Below are 20,263 nucleotides of genomic sequence, written 5' to 3'. Positions count from 1 at the left end.
CTTCTAAAAAACACAGATTAAATGTCAATTTGTGACAAGTATCCACACTTAGTCATGCTAGATGATGGAACTGTGTAGAGGCTGGTGAGGGAGAAAGTTTGTCATAGCTCCTTCTGGGAAGTTTCCCTCCCCCCCACCTCCCCTACCCCCACCTTTCACATTAGCTAAAATGAGTGAATATCAGCTCCTGACGGATCCGGTCAGCCTCTAGGTCCAGGGACTCCATGTGCTCATACTCTTCCTCGGGGGGTTGTTCCATGGGTCCTGTCATTGGAGAGGACCAAATATCCATTCCATGCTCCAAGGAGATGTTGTGGAGGACACAACAAGCCAAGATGATGTGGCTGGACTTCTCTGGTGAATACTGTAGTGCCCCCTTGGACCCATCCAGGCAGCGGAATCGGGAGCAGAGGGTTCGGAAAGTCTTCTCAATCACACTGTGAGTTGCAGAGTGGGCCACATTATAGCGATATTCAGCTGGAGTTTCATGAATGTGAAGTGGTGTCATAAGCCAGGTACGGAGAAAGAAGGAACTGTCACCTGTGGGGAAGGCCCAAATAAATCATAAATGATCATAGTTGGAATACAAACAAAAAGGAAAATCCAGGAACATATACAGAGAATGGACAACAGCCTCTGGAGCCAATGCACAACCGAAAAACCAAGAGGAAAATGCTCTGGTAAAGAGAAGGCACGCCAGAGTCACAAGCAGGTAGACATGAATCTTAGCTGGGAATATCCTTGGTTAAAACCAACAGAGAAAAAGGCTGATAGCTAAAGAAAGCCAAATCTGAAAAAATGTAGGAAGGAGGTGAAGGCACTGGAGGAAATAAAATTCTTGATAATAAAAACTTAGTAAAAACTATCACAAACCAATCTTCAAAATCTCTAAAGAGCTAACACGCAAGAGAGATAAAGAGAATTCTGCCACAAGATCTCAAACACTTGTGAAAAAATTTCTAAATTTTACCACTAAAATGTCAGGTCTGAATGTACTACATAGGGATTCCAGAGTATTTCATAATAATTCATTCTGCTATGAATAAAAGTTCCAGCATCTGTGGTAGAGACCAGAACTTAGATGTCCTGCCTTCCTACATTTCTTTGTAACAGAGGAACTTGTAGAACTTCACATTAGCAAGTAGAGCACAAAGATGATGATGCAAATAATAACAGTGATGAAGAAATAAAATCAGAAGTCAATTAAAATAATGTACAGGAAGCATTTCCCTTAGGTAACCTATCAAATGATCTTGGGAAGTGCTAAAAATAAAACAAAAACTGGGATGCAATGTCCTAACGCAACAGTACGATGCTTCTATAATGTTTAATTGTCCTGACTCATTACATCTGGCAGATGAAATGTCTCACAGAAGCACAACCACTTAGAAATCCAAGACAAACAGGCCCTAGCTTACCAACTTGCATAATTATTGACCTGACTCACCATTAATTTCAGTAAATAGTTATAGAGAATACTAGGCACCAAAACATACAGTATACCTTTCTTTTAGGAGCTTACATTTCTAAGAACTGGATTAACTTTGCTTTTAAAAATACTTTTTGTGCCCTGGCCAGGTAGCTCAGCTGGTTAGAGCATCATCCTGATATCCCAAGGTTGTAGGTTCCATGGTCAGGGCATGTACAAGAATCAACCAATGAATGCATGAATAAGTAGAACAACAAATTGATGTTTCTCTCTCTCTCTCTCTCTCTCTCTCTCTCTCTCATTAATCAAATAGTTTTTAAAAACAAAATATTTCTGTAATGAAAAAAATGTAATCCTATATAATCCTATATAATAAAAGGATAATATGCAAATTGACCTAATGGTGGAACGACCGGTCACTATGATGTGCACTGACCATCAGGGGGCAGATGCTCAATGCAGGAACTTCCCCCTGAGCACTGCTCAGCCACAGGCCGGGCTGACGGCTGGTGAGTGCAGCGGCGGTGGCGGGAGCCTCTCCCACTTCTGCAGCAGCACTAAGGATATCTGACTGCGGCTTAGGCCTGCTCCCCAGACTACTAAAGGGTGCAGGCCAGGCTGAGGGACCCCACACACGTGCACAAATGTCATGCACTGGGCCTCTAGTTGAGATATAATTGACATACATTGATTGTATTAGTTTTAGGTGTACTAGATTAACTTTAAATATTTGAAGTCCCACAAAATTTTCAAATTTTATATTTGGCTGCCCTTTTTCCTATTTGTCCTAAGTACAATCTATTTTAATTAAACTCACCCCTACTAAATACTCAATTTAAGAAACTTATGTAGCCTAGTTGGTGTTGCTTAGTGGTTGAGTGTTGACATATGAACCAGGAGGTCATGGTTTGATTCCCAGTCAGGGCACATGCCCAGGTTGTGGGCTTGATCCCCAGTGTGGGGCATGTAGGAGGCAGCTGATCTATGATACTCTCTCATCATTGATATTTCAATCTCTCTTTCTCCCTCTCCCTTCTTCTCTGAATTCAATACAAATATTTTTTTAAAGAAGAAAATCCTATATAATAAAAGCCTAACATGCAAAGAGACCAAACAGTGGAATGACCGGTTGCTATGATGCACACTGACCACCAGGGGCAGATGCTCAACGCAGGTGCTGCCCCCAGACCTCAGGCCCTGACCAGTGGTGGCGGGGGGCGAGGTCGGTGAGCGGGCGGCGCCAGGCCAGCCAAGGTGGGTGCCAGTGGGGACCCCACAATCACCCCGCTGGTTGCCCCACAGATTGGCCCTGATTGCCAGCCAGGCCTACAGACCCTATCTGTGTACAAATTTCATGCACCAGGCCTCTAGGGATGTAAATAATAATGAAAATAATACCTATGATTCACTGAATACCTATTATGTACTCAATGAGTCATAGGCACTCTGCTGGGAAATTTTGAAAATATTATCCCTTGTTATCCAATCCCAAGTCTTCTAGGTTAGATATTATGGAACTCATTTTACAAATGAAAAGATCAAAATATATGTCAGCCATCCTTTGATATGTCAGGCAAAGGAAGGGGAAGAAGCTAGTCACTAATGCTAATGTTAGACTCAGAGTCACTAAAATAATAGTGTAATGCTGTGAAAGAGAATAAGATAAACATTTAAGATGAATGCCAAAGCACAGAGATACTAAATGATATCTGCAAAATGTTTCTGTAAGAAACAATATGAGCCTTAAATGGGGAGACATTCAGGACAAACCAGTTAAGATAAACTTTTTATAAAATGTTTGATGGTCTTTAACTGATTACAATCCCAGTACCAATGGAAGACAGACACTCAGGAGGGGATTAGGATCAGAGTTGCTAAACAAATTACAATTGCTTACATGACAGTCATTTATAAGACATTCTGGCATATTTTATCAAAGCTGCTTAACAGAACTATGCCAAAAGCTGAAGAAATAAGAACTCAGGCTGATTTGTTTGCAGGAACACATTCATTTAGAAAAGGGGAGTTAGGTAATACACTCTGAAGGGACAGATGAGAATAAGGTCATGAAGGGATAACACCTACACTTAAAATATGCTAAAAAGTAACACCCAGAAAACAAAGGAGAATCACAGCTTATTCTAGATTTGGCAAATCTAGAACTATTTTACAAATCTGATCTTATTAAGATACAATCAGCCAGCCGTCTTCTCGCTCTATTTTTTAACACCTTGTTGTTCCTCATAATCTTGCCAAACTACCCCTATATTACTCTACTGTGCTCATATCCTCTAGACATCAGTGTTTTCCAAACCTATCTGTTTGTATAAATCATTTAGGGCACCTGTTAAAAATGGATGTCTAGTCCTAGGCCAGTGTGCTCAATGGTTAGAGTGTCAGCCAAACACCAAATTGTCACAGGTTCCATCCCTTTCGTCTGGGTGCAAGCAGGAGGCAACCAGCCGATGTGTCTTCTCTCATATCGATGCTTCTCTCTTTCTCTCCCTCTCCCTCCCTCCCTTTTACTCTCTCTGAAAAGAAATGGAAAAAGATATCCTCAGGTGAGAATTAAAAAAAAGGATGTCTAGATTCTTTCCTTGAAGATTTTTGTTGTTGTTGTTAATCCTCACCAGGCCAGGGGTCCAGCCTGCAACTGAGGTATATGCCCTTGACCGGAATTGAACCCACGACTCTTCAGTTCATAGGCTGATGCTCTAGCCCAGTGGTTCTCAACCTTTCTAATGCCACGACCCTTTAATACAGATCCTCATGTTGTGGTGACCCCCAACCATAAAAATATTTTCGTTGCTATTTCATAACTATAATTTTGCTACTGTTAATGAATCATAATGTAAATATCTGTGTTTTCCGATGGTCTTAGGTGACCCTGTTAGCGGTTCTCAACCTGTGGGTTGTGACCCACAGGTTGAGAACCACTGCTGTAGAGCAGCGGTTAGAGAGAGTGGAAGGGAGAGGAAGAGAGAAAAACATTGATGTGAAAGAGACACATCAATGCCCTGACCAGTTTGGCGTCGGCCTGTGGACTCAAGGGTCCCAGGTTCGATTCCAGTCAAGGGCATGTACCTTGGTTGCGGGCACATCCCCAGTGGGGAGTGTGCAGGAGGCAGCCGATGGATGTTTCTCTCTCATCGATGTTTCTAACTCTCTATCCCTCTCCCTTTCTCTCTGTAAAAAAAAAAAAAAAAATCAATAAAATATATATATATAAAAAAGAGACACATTGATTTGTTGCCTACTGCATGCACCCCAACCAGAGCTGGGTAACTTGCAATCAAGGTATGTGCCCTTGACTGGAATTGAACCCAGGACCCTTCAGTCCGTGGGCCGATGCTCTATCCACTGACTCAAACCGTCTAGAGCCAGAGTAGTACTTTAACACCAACCAACCACTCTGGCTAGTATGGCAAAGTTGGTTGGGTGTCATCCTGTGCACCTAAGGGTTGCTGGTTTGATTCCTGGTCAAGGTGCATGCCCTGGTTGCAGGCTAGGATCCCTGGTGGGGCGTGCAAGAGGTAGCTGATGATGTTTCACTCTTGCATCATATTTCTTTCTCCCTCTCCCTTCCTCTCTAAAAATCAATAAAAATACTAGAAAAATAAAATAAAACCCACCAACCACTAAGCTGCCAGGCTCAAGGCTTTTATCACTGTTAACTAACAGTATCACTCACAGCTGTACAGTCATCTCAGTTTGCACTGCTCAGCATTGAATGTGTCCTTGTTCTACTCATATCATTACACAGGCTTTCCAATGACAACTGGGCAGATCTGTGAAGTTCCTATAACAACTGTCTACTAGAATGTTCATACAGTGACAATCACCAATGGCAAAAATAATATATTTGTACAATACTTTATGGTGAACTTTCATATACAGTATATTGTCTAATTCTAACAATAGGTATTACTGCTGTTGGCATTATTTTCACCATGTTACAAATAATAAAAACTAAGGTTCAATTGTATGGCTATTTAACAGATCTATAGTGATAAGTATTTTGGCTGCATTTAAGGGACTGTTTTTGTAGGCTTGTTGTTTGCAACTACAAAACCCTATTGCAAGGCAAGTTCTTATATGTAATTTTATTTTACACCACCCATGTCCATGTTTATGAAATGTACAACCATGTAAACCCGTAGAAGTGATCTGGGTCAAATATTATGCTTTTAAAACTTTAATACATGTCTTAAATTGTGGCTTAAAAAAAAATCCTCACACGAGGACATTTTCAGTAATATTTAGAGAGAGGGGAAGAGAGAGAGAGAGAGAAACATCAATCGACTGCCTCCAGAACTCACCTTGTGTACCATGACCAGGAAATGAACCTAGGACTTTTCTGTGTATTGGACAACGCTTCTACTGACTGAGCCATACTGGCCAGGGCTAAATGATGATTTAAAAAAAATTAAGGCTCAAAGAGTTTTTAGTTGAGGTCTCAAAAAAAGGACAGAACGGAGACTCAAATCTATAGACCCCCATATTTCATTTACTCTGCTACATAATCCTATGGCTACAAAATTAAGCATTTCCACTTGCAAACTTACCAAGCAGCCAGCTATCTTTGTGCATTCCAGCTTCAAACTGACTACTGAGAGAAGACTGCTGCAGCACAGCACAGTCCTGTAGGCTGCCTGGCCAGTTTGTTTCCACAGTCATTAGTGCGCCTCTGATGTCACACACCATCAGGCAGTTTAAAGAATGCAGACCTTTGCGGTTCACATAGGAGAGGTCTTCAGCATTTGGTGCCTTGATTGCCACATGGATACAGTCAACCACTCCTATTACTCCTGGCATCGCAGCCAATCCATAGAATTCATCCTTCAGAGCCTGAATGGAGGCTTCGTCAGCTGGAAAGCGAATGAACTGTGAGGCTCTTTCCACAAGTGCTTCGGTGACATTGGCAACACATCGACTCATAGATGCCTGACTGATTCCTATAGCATCTCCCATGCGAGTCTGGAAGGAACCTGAAGTATAGAAACCCAGTGCTGCAAGGATCTGTGTCTCTGGGCTAATAGCCCTGGATCTCTGAGTAGGTCTAGAAAGACTCGCTCCCAAGAGCTCCACCAAGTAATAAATGAACTGTCGAGGAAACCCATACATGGACATCAAGTAGTCATCAGTCACATCATCCAACTTAAAACGGTCCAATGTCCGGTGACCTCGGCCATACAGTAAGAGGTCGCAATCAAGCACTGTTATAGGTATAGCCATGGTACATGTGTTGACTCTCTTTTCCACTGCTATTTTTCCTGAATTCTTCCCAGTGAAGACCTTGGTGCAAGAAGGTAAAGAAGTGTCAGAATTCAACAGCTAACCATCAGTTAAATGGCTCTGGCATTTATAATCTTCTCTCTGTAAAGGTTAAAAGAAAAAAAAAAACACATTAGAAACCTACCAAAGACGTTAAAGTGATTCTAAGGTTACAATAACTCCTCTTCTCAAATTTCTATGTTGTTCAAGCAAAAGGTGCTATACTTGTAACTCTGGGTTTTTCTCCACTAACTCATGGCTGCATGACAGTCTTCGTTTTGGTTTCAAGGATAATGGGAGTTGTACTTTGGTGGCTTATTTTCTCCCTGTCATTTGAACTGAGAAGAGCAAAAGATTAATGGAGGTGATGGCATAATTATTCACGAGGTAAAAGAGGTCTGTCTGCTCCTAACTATACAGTCCACGAAGGAGGTGACTTAAGGGCAGGGATTAGTCACGGCGGGTTTCTTCACCCAAAGCTCTCTGGCTCCCCCTGCTAAGTACTGGACGGAAGGGGGTGGCGGTGGTGCTCAAACCGGTCTAACAAGGGAGAAGGGGGGGAAGAAAAACCACTCACGACCCAGGCTGATGGAGGTGGATTGTGTGCTCTAACAATCGTGAGGCTGAGGGGTTAGGAAATAGGACCCGACAAGTTAGAAGGAAGGTGCGAAAGAAGGCGCTGAGAGAGCTAGGGCGGGGAGTCGACTGCGCCGCTTTCAAGAGGCGCCTTAAATACGGAAAAGGAATATTCCGTAAACCAGAGTGCGTCGGCTACTCAAAAAGTCAGCTAAAAGTCCTTCACCCACCTCTCGGAGGCTGCCAGGTTACCAACCACATTCCCCTCCACCCAACCTGGTTCCGCCCTCCTCCGGAACCGGCAGTCGCGCACAATCCGCCACGCTGCTCAGCATAGGCACCGCCCCCTCCGCGTCAGCGTCCGCCCCACGCCGCGTCCCCGCTGGTCCCTGCCGCAGTGACTTGCGATTCGGCCGTGCACATTCCTCATGCGGCCCAAATGTTCTATCTCTTTCAAAGACCCCGTTCTTTACGCTTTTCTTTTCTTCTGAGACGCTGGGAAATATTGGCCATAAAGGCATATGGAAAAGAAAAAAATTTTTATGGGAATTTCGAAGAGGAAAGAGATTAAATAGGGCGTTCCTGTGTAGCGAAAGTGCGGCTGAATTTAGACAGCTGTATTTTCCCCGTAGCCCTCTTCCTCCCCCCGCGTTCACCGAAGCAGATGAAAACAAACACTAACGATGGCGGCGCCGGGAAGCGGCCGGCCGAAGGACTTCAAGCAGGAGTGATCGCTTGAGTTGTGATGAGAGTTACAGAGCTGCGGTCGACGTGTGTGCGACGACTCGCTCAGTCTTGAGAGCGAATACCTGGGGGGGTATTCGATCCACGAGCCTACTGAGGGGTGAACTGTCTGCGACCCGGGCTGTCACTACTGCTCCGGAGCGCAGAACCCTCGGCCGGGAGGCGCAGCTGGCCGGCCCCAGGCCCCTGCCTCCGTAATGAGAGCCCCGAGCCACTCTCTGTGTCGCAGCTTTACAGGTACTAACTTTGGAGGGGATACCCCCAGATCTGTCAGCGCCCCGGGTGGGAGGCTATGCATCTGCGGCGTGTCGGGGGCCTCCTTGGGAAGCTTTCTCTGGGAAGTCGGGTTGGGCTACATTGGCCCTTGATTGTTCCCAGTCTTGACAGAGGTCCCAGAGCTTTCGTCTCTACTTTCTCAGATCTTTGGGTTAAGTCCTAAGGGGTTTTGGAGATAATTTTGGGTCCATAACTCCGGGGTTGGGTACCAATATGAGTTTGGTTAGGTTTTCATTCAATCAAGATTTGCTGAGTGCCAAATATGTACTCCGCGTGTAGGTGAGGGTGACTGTTGACTAGTGAAAAAAGGGACCCAAGGTTCACGACTATCTTCTTACTGGCAGTGGAACGACCTGAGGAAACCTGCGATCCATTCTCATTAAATAAATCGCTGGGTAAGTGGCTAAGCACCTTCCTGGGTTCATCACTAACTCATCTCAGTTTTCACTTTCTCAGCCAGTTCTCAGTTTTCCTGGTCAGTTCAGTGTAGCATTTCACTTTCAGTGTTCTTCCTCTCCTGGTCATCCTACCTCTAGAAAGAGAAAAAAGAGGGAGAGAGATCAGGAGAAGGAATGTGAATGAATATTAAAGAAAAAAAAAAGTACCTGTTTTCTTGTTCTTAGTTTAAAACTCATCTCCTAAGATGGTAGAATCTTATTGAACACCTTTAATGGGAGATGTGCAATAATAAGAAACAATAGATCCTTCCCTTACACTAAGTTAACTTCCAGATTTTCATGTGTTGTTTTATGAGTGTTCTTTTCATGTGTGGGTATTGTGGCTCCAACTACATTACAAATTTTTTGTTTTCAACTCCCTTTTCCACAAGCATTTATAAGAGCAGAAGTCTTATAAATGTCTGTAGAATGGAATCCTGAGTTAATGTTTTTAGTACACAATGGATGATGAATAAGTGCTGGAGCAAGTGTCACATATGCTGATTTGTATAGTAAAACACATGTAAATTTATTCACTGTTCCCAAATTGTATGCCTTTGGGTATAAAATTAAGGAGACTATGCCAACTTTTGAGATTTACATTTCATAAAGTTTGCAAACCACTGGGTTTTCCATTACTGTACTTACACCTAACAATAATTATTGAGTACTTGCATGTTTTTTGTCCTCAAGAGTGGTTATTAAAATTGAAGCAAAAACTGTAAATCTTCAGCTATTAAACACTCCAAATTATAGTATTTTATTTAGGGACTAAATCAGTTGGACACAGTGGGATCCTACCATAGTACTGGAATTGTACTGTATTGAGGTGGGGGCAATAAGTCTTTTTCCTTATTGTCCTTCCTGTCCCCATCCACCCAACTGCATTAGCTTATATTTTCCATGATGACTCAGCAGGGTGTCTATAGCCTAAATGCAAAAAATAGCCTAAGACATTAACTTTTGAGATTCCAAAGACTAAAGTGTTACTATATAAGTGATTTTTTAAGGCTATTTTTTACTATTTCGAATTTATTGCACCTTCTGGAAAAAAGTTATTTAATCTTAGGAATGCCTAGAAGTACCTAAAACTTTGTTTTTAAATATTTATTTTCCTTTTAAAATCGTTTTCACTTTATCACAGAAGAAATTAATAATTACATTCATAACACTGTGTTTGGAGAGCTGCTTAGATCACAGAGAATGAAGAGTACACTTAAAAAAATTCCTCACTGTTATGACCTTTTATTATTCAACTTAAAGTTTCTTGTTTTGTTTTAAATTTATTGTAGAGAGAGAGAGAGGAAGAGAAAGAGAGAGAAACATCAATTTATTGTTCTTATTTATGCATTCATTGGCTGCTTCTTGTATGTGCCCTGACCCAGGATCAAACCCACAACCTTGGTGTTTTGGGATGATGCTCTAACCAACTGAACTACCTGGCCAGGGCCTTAATTTGTTTGTTTGTTTGTTTGTTTTTGACTGAAAGAAAAGTAGAGACTGGCCATTAAGAAATGGCAGTATCCGTAGCCAATGAGGTTTATCCGAGGCGCGATTATTGTTAATTGAAAAAAAGAAAAGAAAAAAAAAAGAAATGCAGGCTGGCCTTACCTGAGTGGCTCAATAGTTTGAACGTTGTCCAGTGCACCAAAAGATTGCCATTGCCATACTCGATCAGAGCACATATCTGTGTTTCGGGTCCCATCCCTGGTTGGGGCACATATGGAAGGCAACCAACGGATGTTTCTCTGTCTCTCACTCTTTCTCCCCCTCAGTTTTAAAAATCATTTTTTTAAAGAAGTTCACTGTTGTTCAGCTAATATTTGAGCTGCATATTGCCTAGTATTATTATTTATCATTTTTTAAAATCATCATTTTATACGAAACGAAGATTGGCCCTAGCCGGTTCACCTCAGTGGTTAGAGCATTGGCCCAAAGACAGAAAGGTCACGGGTTCAATTCTGGTCCAGGGCATGTACCTCGGTTGCAGGCTCTATCCCTGGCCCTGGTTTTGGTCCAAGTGCATGCAGGAGGCAACCAATTGATGTCTCTCTCTCACATTGATGTTTCCCCTCTCTCTGTCGCTCCCCCTCCCTTCCACTCTTCCATTCTCTCTCAAAATCAGTGATAAAAAAAATATCCTCAGGTGAGGATTAAAAAAAGAGAAAGATTTTCGTGACTTGCCTATATGCCACTATATATATATTCAGATCCTCTGTATTTTTGTTTATGTCTACTTGAGTGCTCAAAGAGGTATGTTGTGTCTTCAGGTATATTTTTGTTCTTATCAAGCTGTGCTAATATCTCTAGGAATTTTTGCTTCATGTATTTTATTGCTATATTGCTAATGTATAAAGGTTTATGGCCCTGGCTGGTGTGGCTGGTCGGCCATTGTAAATATTTATTTTAGCGCGGCTAGAGAGCGGTCCGGTTCCTCAGTAGGGGCTGCTGGGGATTGAGAAAATGAAAGAAAGGGACCCAGAGATGGAAGGAAAAAGCTGGGGCCAGGTGGGACCACTGTCCTCTGATGGAGAGACAGGGACCCAGAGCCAATACAGCCAGTTTATTTTATACAGCAAAAACCAGGAAGTTTTACTAAAGGTCAAGACAAAGGAGATTACGTGCATTCTCGGGTGGGCCAGAGTCTTATTTATTCCTGATGCTTGGCTGGATTTAGATAACGAAACCCACCCCCTGGGGCCTGGGGTGAAGGTCCAGCTGACAACACTCCTGCCTCTGGCAAGGTGTGTTTCCAGGAGGTGGGTCTACCAGCGCCACTGGCTTCAGCTGACAATAATTAAAGAAATGCTCATGTGCCTGCCCAGGAGCTCTCTACAGGTGATCGCATGGGTTAAGATTCTCAGTCAAGGGCATGTACCTGGTTGCAAGTTTGATCCCTGGCCCTGGTCAGGGTTCCCTGTTCAGGGTACCTGTGGGAGCCAACCAATTGATGTACCTGCCTGTCTGTCTCTCTCTCTCTTCCTTCCTCCCTCCCTCCCTCCCTCCTCTTCTCTCTCTCCCCTGCCCTCCCTGCCTTCCACTATCTTTAAAAATCTGTGGAAAAGATATCCTTGGGTAAGGATTAACAAAACAAAAACAAAAATTTATGGCTGTTACATTTTTCAGAGATTATCACTACTCAGTGTCCCTTTTAATCTCATTTCATAACTTTTGACCTGGAATTCCGTTATAAATACTTCTGCTTTCTTTTTGTCCTTTTTCTTTTCTCTTCCTCTTTTTTTTTAAAACTGAGTATATCTGCTTATTTCTTTACTTTTAAATTTTCTTTGTAACTCTTTTCGGTCTGAAGATGATTTCAGTTTTTAAACTTTGGTGTTTCTCATTTGTCTACAAAGAACTTTCTAAGTGGAATAAAGGATGTTTGTATTTTAATAATAACTCTGATGCCTGAAGTGGGAAAATGACGGTTTTGTTCAGTTTGCACTTGAACTTAACTATTTTGTCTTGTTAACTGTTCCAAATTTACAATATTGAGCTTTTTATTTATTTATTTTTTAAATATATTTTTATTGATTTCAGAGAGGAATGGAGAGGGAGAGATAGAAACATCAATGATGAGAATCATTGATCGGCTGCTTCCTGCACACCCCATACTGGGGATCGAGCCTACAACCTGGCATGTGCCCTTGGAATCGAATCTGGGACCCTTCAGTCAGACACTCTATCCACTGAGCCAAATCGACTAGGGTACAATATTGAGCTTTCTAATGCCTGAATCCAAAACATTAAAAAATTCAGTTAAAAATTAGAAAATATAGACATTATAAAATCTCTTGCCGAATCATTCAGTTGTTTCTTTGAAATTATTTGCTCTTCCTTTCATTTTTTGATGTGTCACCTTAACTTGCACATCCAGTGTGTAAATTATCCCACATGATTTTAGTAATGGTAGGATTTCTAAAATAGCTTTCTCACTGGTTGCTCTGCTTTTAGTCCCTTTATTTCATTTCTCCCTCTCTATATTCACATTAATGTCCCTAAATCTACTTATGGGATAATCTACATTGACTCCCTTCTAAGGTACTATTAGGTTCTCTATTGCTCACTTTCAGGACTCCCTAGTAATCTGGCCAGGCCATACTTATCCACTTTATTTTTTTTTTTTACCTCTACCTGAAAATTCTCAGCTATATATTTTCTAATTTTGCTTCTCCTCTATTCTTTCTTCTCTTCCTTTGGGATTCTAATTACACATGTTAGACCTCTCGCTGTGTCCTCACGAGGTACCCTCATGTCTCAATTTGTACCTGATGCCATGGGATGATTTAATACTTTAAATACTGCCCTTTCTCAAAAGTATCCCAAAGGTGTATAGTATTTATTTTGTGTTTCTTGTATGCTTGGTCTCTATTTTCTATCCTTTTGCCTCTCTGTACATTATTTTGGATATATTATCTTTCGGCCCTTTCAATATTGTATCTTCTGTTGGTCTAATCTGTTAGACTCAATCATTGATTTCTTCATTTAGTGTTTTTAGTTCTAGAATTTCTGTTTGGTTCCTTTTATACTTCCTAGTTCTCCATTAAATTCTTAAGTTTATGCTTTATGTAATTAAATATACTAAGCGTAGTAATTTAGAGTCTGTGTCTGATAACTATTAATATGTTTCTAATTTCTAATGTCTGTGTGATCTGTTGGAATTTGGTTATTTGGGTTTATCTCCATGAATGCCAAGTTTATTTTAATATATGCCAGATATCTATCTATATATATATAAAAAGCTAAGCCACCGTCCGACCCACTGGTAGGTATGACGCGCACTGACCACCAGGGGGCAGAAGCTCAATGCAGGAGCTGCCGAGCTGTGGTGACTTGGTAGCGGCGGCGGTTCTTGTGTGACGCACCCTGGAACCAGAGAGGAGGGAGCCCAATTCTGGGGTGCATCACCGGAGAAGAAAACTGCCCTCTGGCAATCTGGGACCCCTTGGAGGGTGTCGGAGAGCTGGTTTTGGCCCGATCCCCACAGGCCAGGCTGAGGGACCCCACTTGCCAGAGGGACCCTGCTCACTCTGCAGACACCCTTCAAGCCACACCGCTGCCCTAGGTGCAGCTGGTGGGGGAGGAACTGCGGGAGTTTGGCTCCAGGAGTGTCTGGCCCTTCTCTCTCAGTCCCGCCCCGCTGGCCACCTTCTAATTAATTTCCTTTCCGTGTGCACGAATCTGTGCACCCGAGTAAACATTAGCCTGACTAGCATAGCTCTGTAATTGAGCGTTGACCTATGAACCAGGAGGTCATGGTTTGATTCCCGGTCAGGGCACATGCTTGATCTCCAATGGGAGGCATGCAGGAGACAGCTTGATCTGATTGCAGTTATAAGGGTATATACAAATAAAAGTATTTATTGAGCTGTCTACCTAAGAGTTTTGCATTTCACTGCATGTAAGTTATATCTCAGTAAAGAATAGTGGATTATGGTTTTTTATATATATACTTGTACTCATTACTTCCTATTTCAACTCTCTTTTGTCTACACCTTTCCTTTAAAACCAGTTTTCCCGCCCTAGCCGGTTTGGCTCAGTGGATAGAATATCTGCCTGCAGACTGAAGGATCCCAGGTTCAATTCCAGTCAAAGGCACATGCCTGGATTGTGGACTCCATCCCTAGTAGGGGGCATGCAGGAGGTGGCTGATCAAATGATTCTCTCTAATCATTGATGTTTCTCTCTCTCCCTATCCCTTCCTCTCTGAAATCAATAAAAAATATATATTTTTTTATTTTTAAAAGATTTTTAAAAAATCAGCTTTCCTCCTGGCTTCCCTGTTTTTTTGTTAATTGAAACCCTGTTAAACTTTTTGCAGTCAGTCCTTAAATCCTTTAACACATTAAGCACCCTGTCAGTCACCGGTGACTGACACTATACTTCCCGTCCAGAAGACAAAACAGGCTGGGCGCTTAACGTGTTAAAATATCTCCCATCCATACTGTTTCCAAATCATTGTAACTACAGTGTTAGCCTTGCCCACAAGTCTGAATTATTGCCAAGAACCTAATTGGTTTTCCTGCTTTTCATACCCAAAGCTATTATACAATAGGTCAGCAAAGCTGTGTTTCTAAAGCACCATTCAGATGATACTACTACTCTGTTATTTCCTCTCCTCAAGAGCCTACTAAGTACAGATCAGGCCTAGCATTGCATTTAAGACTCTCATGGTCTGGCCCCAACCAGTCATACTACTTCCCCATCCATACACAATCCTCTGAAAAACTGGAATACTTAATCATTCTAAAGCCATTTGATCTCTGTTACTTTAAACCTCTTTGTTCGTGTTCTTGTCTCCCTAAATGCTTTCTTCCTCCTGTCAGCTCCATTCCAGACTATTCAACCTGAGGGTGTTATGATTGCTTCATGAAATCCATGAACCCCCAGCAAACGTTCCCATATATGTGCTTTTTTTTTTCCGGAGAAAGGACTTATCTTGCCATCAGATTCTCAAAAAAACTCCATAAACCTCCCTAAAGTTAAACTGATTTAGTGGCCTGTTGAAGGAATGTAAACTAATTAATTTTGTGCTTTAACAAAGTTTTTGTCTCAGTAAAATTTAGCTCAATATGCTGGGTAATAAGACATTTTTAATACTTACATTATATTTAAAGCTCAAAGATTCAGATTCAGATAAAATGTCTTATCCTCATTCATTTTTTTAGGTCTCTAGATTTAGCTTTTTGTGTCGAATTTATTTTCCTCAAAAGATATAATTTTTTTTTCCACTTTGGCTCTTTAGTTAGAGGGGAATTTTTTCTCATTCCTATATGACTAGTCATACAGCTCATAATACTATCTCTGTATGCGTTGATGTAGCTATCCCTTTTAAAAGATATTAGTCACATTTTAAAGCATTTTTTTCTGTTTTAGATTCCCGTAGGCAATGGAAACTGATCTCAATTCCCAGGACAGAAAGGACCTGGACAAGTTCATTAAATTTTTTGCCCTCAAGGTAATATCCATTCTCTTGAGCCTAGAACTGTTGGAAATAACTTCCGTGCTTTTCCCTTTTTGGAAATACAGCATAACAGCTTGCAGCTTGCCCATTCTGATGGATACTCTATCTGTTGTAAACTAAACTGTGAAGTTTGGGGGTGGTACTGGGGGTGTAACTAAAAAGTAGCTTCCAATTTTCCACAGCTACTTGTTCAAAAAAATTTTTTTTGCAAGGCTGTTTGCAGAAATGTCAAACTATTATGCCAGGTTATTGGCACAGTATGTTCCCTTGGGGTGGGAACAACGACTGTGGACCGGAATGGATAGACTTTTGGGCATATTTCCCTAAGCATCACAACTGAAATGTCTTTCATTTATTGTTCCATTCTGGTAAATGAGGAATTAAAACTGAATTGTGAATGCTTTAGAAGTTATATTTTTCTAAGTCTAAAAATTATTTCCACTTCTATCACTCCTTCCTCTTAAACATTGCCATGTAAGAACAATTCATGCAGTAGATGCTGGTTGTAAAATTAGTTGGAAGACTTTTGCCATATGGGCCAAGAGATAGGAATAATTGTGGAATCCTTGGTTTAAATCTACTAGGATTACATAAGTGTATGGCAATGAATATTTACACCTACTGTTGGACTTGTTTCTTTATGGAAGCCAGAGCCACCATGTGCAACTTCCTGCTGCCATGTGAGAACATTGCAGGTTCTAAGTCTCAAACTGTAATTCCTCTAATTGGTTGACACTGTGTCTTTGGGAATATTTACAGTATTCTTTTTGTATAGTGTTTTTTCTGTCTGTTCTTGAACATTTTGAGTTTCTAAAGTATAGTTATAATTATTGGCATCCTTTAAAACCTGCTTTGTAAGGGTTTTAATCCTGATCGGAAAGCAAACCAATTTAAGATTTTTCATCTTAGACTTTTTTTTTTTTTTTTTAGACTGTTCAAGTGATTGTCCAGGCTCGACTTGGCGAGAAGATTTGTACTCGTTCATCTTCATCCCCAACGGGTTCAGATTGGGTAAAATTCCTATTCTTTGCTAAGGGGTATACTTCGGTGTTTGTTACAAAGAATCCCAGTGCAGTAATAAGGGATACTGTTTATAATATTACTAAAGCATAACATTAAAATATCTAATTCCATTTGATCCATTCACTTGGAAAGTATGTTTTTCATTGAATGTTAGTCCTGGATTTGGTTCTTGGCTTTCTGATGCTTTAGGTGAAAAGCTTAGTCTTTAGAAAACAAAAATATCTTGTTACTAATTTTTGTCCTAGATCATTAGCAGTTTCAAGTTGAGCTTTGGAGCTTTGATGCAGGATACCTCTTATGGGGAAAGAAAAAGTGAATGAAGGTCCTTAATAAGTCAAAGCAGTGCCTGCGTTACCCAACATACAGTCTTGACTGCTTTATGTTTCTATAATGCTTTCTGAGTGAAAAGTCCTTTTTGTTTTCCAGTTCAATTTAGCAATCAAAGACATCCCAGAGGTTACACATGAAGCAAAGAAAGCACTGGCAGGGCAGCTGCCCGCCGTCGGGAGATCTATGTGTGTGGAGATCTCACTCAAGACTTCTGAGGTAAGGTTGTGGCTAGGATGGGTCTTAACTTGACACTCAAATCTCTTCACACTCTGGTTCTAACTCAGCCCTATTTCTGCACCTTCCCTCTGTGAACTTCTCTCATCATCCTCTGAGGAGGTCATGTTTTTTGTACTTTTTCTTCCAACCACCTGAAATACAGGCTCATCACCTGCATCTTTGTATATATCATCTATATATGACATGTTTCTACTTATCCTCAAGACTCACATGCTCTAGAAAATCTTCCCCTTCTAGAGGGAGAGGTAACTGTTTTAGACTTCCCATGTACTTTGTTTGTATTCATTTCTAGAGTAGAACTTGCTGTATTGTGTTTTTTTTGTTTTTTTGTTTGTTTTGCTTACCTTATTCCACATTAGGATTGAGGCAGGTATTGTTACTTGTGTGTATATTAATCTATTTCCACTATAAGATTGTGAGGCTGCATGGTATAATGAAAAACAGATAGAGTTTGGAGCTACACAGACCCAAGTTCAGGTCTCAGCTGAGTGACTTTGGCCAAATTACTTAACCCCATCCCCACCAACACCACCTAACTAATACAACACTTCCCAGTGTTGCAGGACTACAATATTTTTCATTTAATCCTTATTTGTAAAGAGGCTAACATGACATAGTAGGCAATTATTACATCTTCCTATTCATACTTTACACTTTTATTCTGGAGTTAGCAGCTATGCTACATCTTATTTATCTTTGTAGTTCTTCAAATTCTTTCTGAAATGAGGCAGCATATAAATAAATAATCATCTCTGTGCCTAATACAGTGCCTGGGATAGCATGTAGAAAGCTCTTAATGAATTTTGTTGAATGAATATTGTCAATACTTATTTCATGAAAACCTTAGAACCAAATAAAACAAAACTTCCTATTCTTTATTGAATTGCCAGTTTAGTATAGTATAATTTATTTTTTATAGTGATTCATAGGGAGTCCAAAAGAAATCCCTTGAATAACACTTTCCTCTCCAAGACATCGTGAAATCTGACTGTAAAGTATTCTGAGAAACCACACCAACTTATTTTGGGTACTTCCTATTATCCATCCCTTGTGGTGTTTTTTTTTTTGGCGGGGGCGGAGATGGTAGGGAAAATGATTCAAATTCATTGCATCATTTAGAAATGACAGTATAATGAAAAGGATGTATATTAAGGGCACATATTTAACTTTGATCTAGAGCAAATACAGTTCTCTATTTCAGTTCGGCAAACTCATTAGTCAACAGAGCGGCAAACCGTGGCTCGCGAGCCGCAGTTTGCCGACCACTGCTCTATTCCACAAACTAACCCACACTTACTCTCAAACTTAAAAGAATGCCCTCTTCCAACGGATTAGTAAAAAGGTTACTTATGTTCAAAATATGTGACTATCCTTCTCACTAAGTGACACATAGGAGTGTTACAGGGTTGAGGGATTCTGGCTTTAGTCTTTCCTTTTTCTTACCTACTCAGTAAGGCTAAGTTTTATTCTCATAATGTTGTTTGTAGTAGTGAAAAATTAGAAACAACCTGTATGTCCAAATATGGGGGGACTGGTTGGATAAAATGATGGTCATGTTTTGAAATACTATGCCACTATTTAAAATAATGCAAAATTTTTAATAAGGATAATTCTGTGTTATATTTATTAATAAAAAGACTAGGTGGTAAAAATAGTATATATGGTCTGATTTCACTCTTAGAAAAGAGGCTGATTGGATTATAAATTATCCTTTTTTCCCCTTTTTTGCTTAGTTGTACTTTTCTAATATGTTTTATAGTGACTGTATAGTGCTTTGTAAGAAGATAACTTTTAAAAACCAAATAAAATTGAAATATCTTTCATTTGTCCCATCTATAGGGAGATTCCATGGAACTAGAAATTTGGTGTCTTGAAATGAATGAAAAGTAAGTTCTCTATCTTAGGTTCCTTGGTTGTGGTAGCTGAGGATAAAGCAGATGACATCATGTGAAAAACTGGGCTTTGTTATCAGTCATGGAGGGTGTTCTGCTCACTTAACAAAACCAGTAGAGTTTTGCTATAATGCTCATGCTTGGCTTCCAGCCCTAGCACAGAGATGACCTTCAGCGGGAGCATTAGTCCAGAGAGACTCAGACATCACAGGGAAAGGAGCAGAGAGAAAGCTGAAAGGGTTTGTTGTTTTCCCAGAGTACAGATAGTTCTCTGATTAAATCCCTAGGGAGCTCTTGTAACATGACTACTCTATTTTGTCTGTTTTCTGTGTGGCAGACATCCAATGAGCTTTCCCCTCTCTACTCCTTCTTATACAGTGTTGGTCATAGATTGGGAATGCATGTTATTCCCCTTCTGTATTTTCTTCTTTCAAGGCAGATTAGCTTACCTCCTGCCTTAAGTTTCACTTTTCAAGAAGGTTATACATATAGGAAAATAGAGGAAATAGCAACACATCAAGAGAAAATTTTTTTGTAATAAAAATATGTAGTATGGGATTTTTTTGGTAAAAATAGAAAGCAAGTGCCAGGTTATAGTCCAGAATTTTAGTACCAAACAGATGTGTAGAGGTAAACAGCTCATCAGGTGGTACATTGAAATTGTGATTGCACCTTCATTAATATAATTGCAACATTGAATTACTGTCTTGATTTTATTTTTTAATATATTTTTATTGATTTTAGAGAGGGAAAGAGAGATAGAAACAACAGTGATGAGAGATAATCATTGATCAGCTGCCTATTGCACACCCCCTACTGGTGATCGAGCCCACAACCTGGGCATGTACCCTGACCGGGAATCAAACTGGTTCGACGCTCAACCATTAAGCCACACTGGCTGGGCTACTATTTTTAATTGTGTTGCTTTATTTTTTAGAAAGATAACTGCTTCAAAGCTAGAAAAAAATATATTGGGTGCCTATTGCTGCCCGTCTGCCTGTGTCCAGTGCATGAGAAAGCGAAACTTTGGTTTATTGACTTATTTCAACAATCTGTTGGTAAACTGACAAATTACACCTTT

At 40.6% G+C, this 20,263-nt stretch overlaps 2 protein-coding genes across 12 annotated transcripts in view; one reads left to right on the top strand and one right to left on the bottom strand.

Moving 5' to 3' along the window:
* Nucleotides 1-153: 153 nt before the first annotated feature.
* HARBI1 (harbinger transposase derived 1) lies at nucleotides 154-7,628 on the bottom strand. The gene is made up of 3 exons (XM_008146764.3): nucleotides 7,510-7,628; nucleotides 5,995-6,805; nucleotides 154-540 (listed from the first exon to the last, which is right to left on the bottom strand). Exons 2-3 carry the CDS (start codon nucleotides 6,662-6,664, stop codon nucleotides 161-163), a joined length of 1,050 nt encoding a protein of 349 aa, XP_008144986.1. The 5' UTR covers nucleotides 6,665-6,805; nucleotides 7,510-7,628; the 3' UTR covers nucleotides 154-160.
* Nucleotides 7,629-7,712: 84 nt separating this feature from the next.
* The window catches only part of ATG13 (autophagy related 13), a 31,932-nt gene continuing 19,381 nt past the window's right edge, over nucleotides 7,713-20,263 (top strand). For 2 of the 11 annotated variants that reach the window (XM_028153505.2, XM_028153507.2), the window contains exons 1-6: nucleotides 7,715-8,260; nucleotides 8,579-8,694; nucleotides 15,613-15,694; nucleotides 16,631-16,711; nucleotides 17,150-17,269; nucleotides 19,130-19,176. In XM_028153505.2, the coding sequence (XP_028009306.2) occupies nucleotides 15,626-15,694; nucleotides 16,631-16,711; nucleotides 17,150-17,269; nucleotides 19,130-19,176 (317 nt within the window). In that variant the 5' untranslated portion in view covers nucleotides 7,715-8,260; nucleotides 8,579-8,694; nucleotides 15,613-15,625. Of the gene's footprint in view, nucleotides 8,261-8,578; nucleotides 8,695-15,612; nucleotides 15,695-16,630; nucleotides 16,712-17,149; nucleotides 17,270-19,129; nucleotides 19,177-20,263 lie in introns of all 11 variants that reach the window. The other 9 variants (XM_028153506.2, XM_028153504.2, XM_028153501.2 and 6 more) reach the window with 8 other exon arrangements.

Source organism: Eptesicus fuscus, chromosome 13 (genome assembly GCF_027574615.1).
Source record: "Eptesicus fuscus isolate TK198812 chromosome 13, DD_ASM_mEF_20220401, whole genome shotgun sequence".
NCBI lineage: Eukaryota > Metazoa > Chordata > Mammalia > Chiroptera > Vespertilionidae > Eptesicus > Eptesicus fuscus.
Note: the sequence above shows the minus strand (reverse complement) of the source record. Positions and strands in the feature narration are given on the sequence as shown.

Coding starts and splice junctions, on each gene's coding strand:
- HARBI1 (XM_008146764.3), bottom strand. CDS start 6,664: ATGGCTATACCTATAACAGTGCTTGATTGCGACCTCTTACTGTATGGC. Junction 541..5,994: donor CAAAGATAGCTGGCTGCTTG/GTAAGTTTGCAA, acceptor CCTTCCCCACAG/GTGACAGTTCCTTCTTTCTC.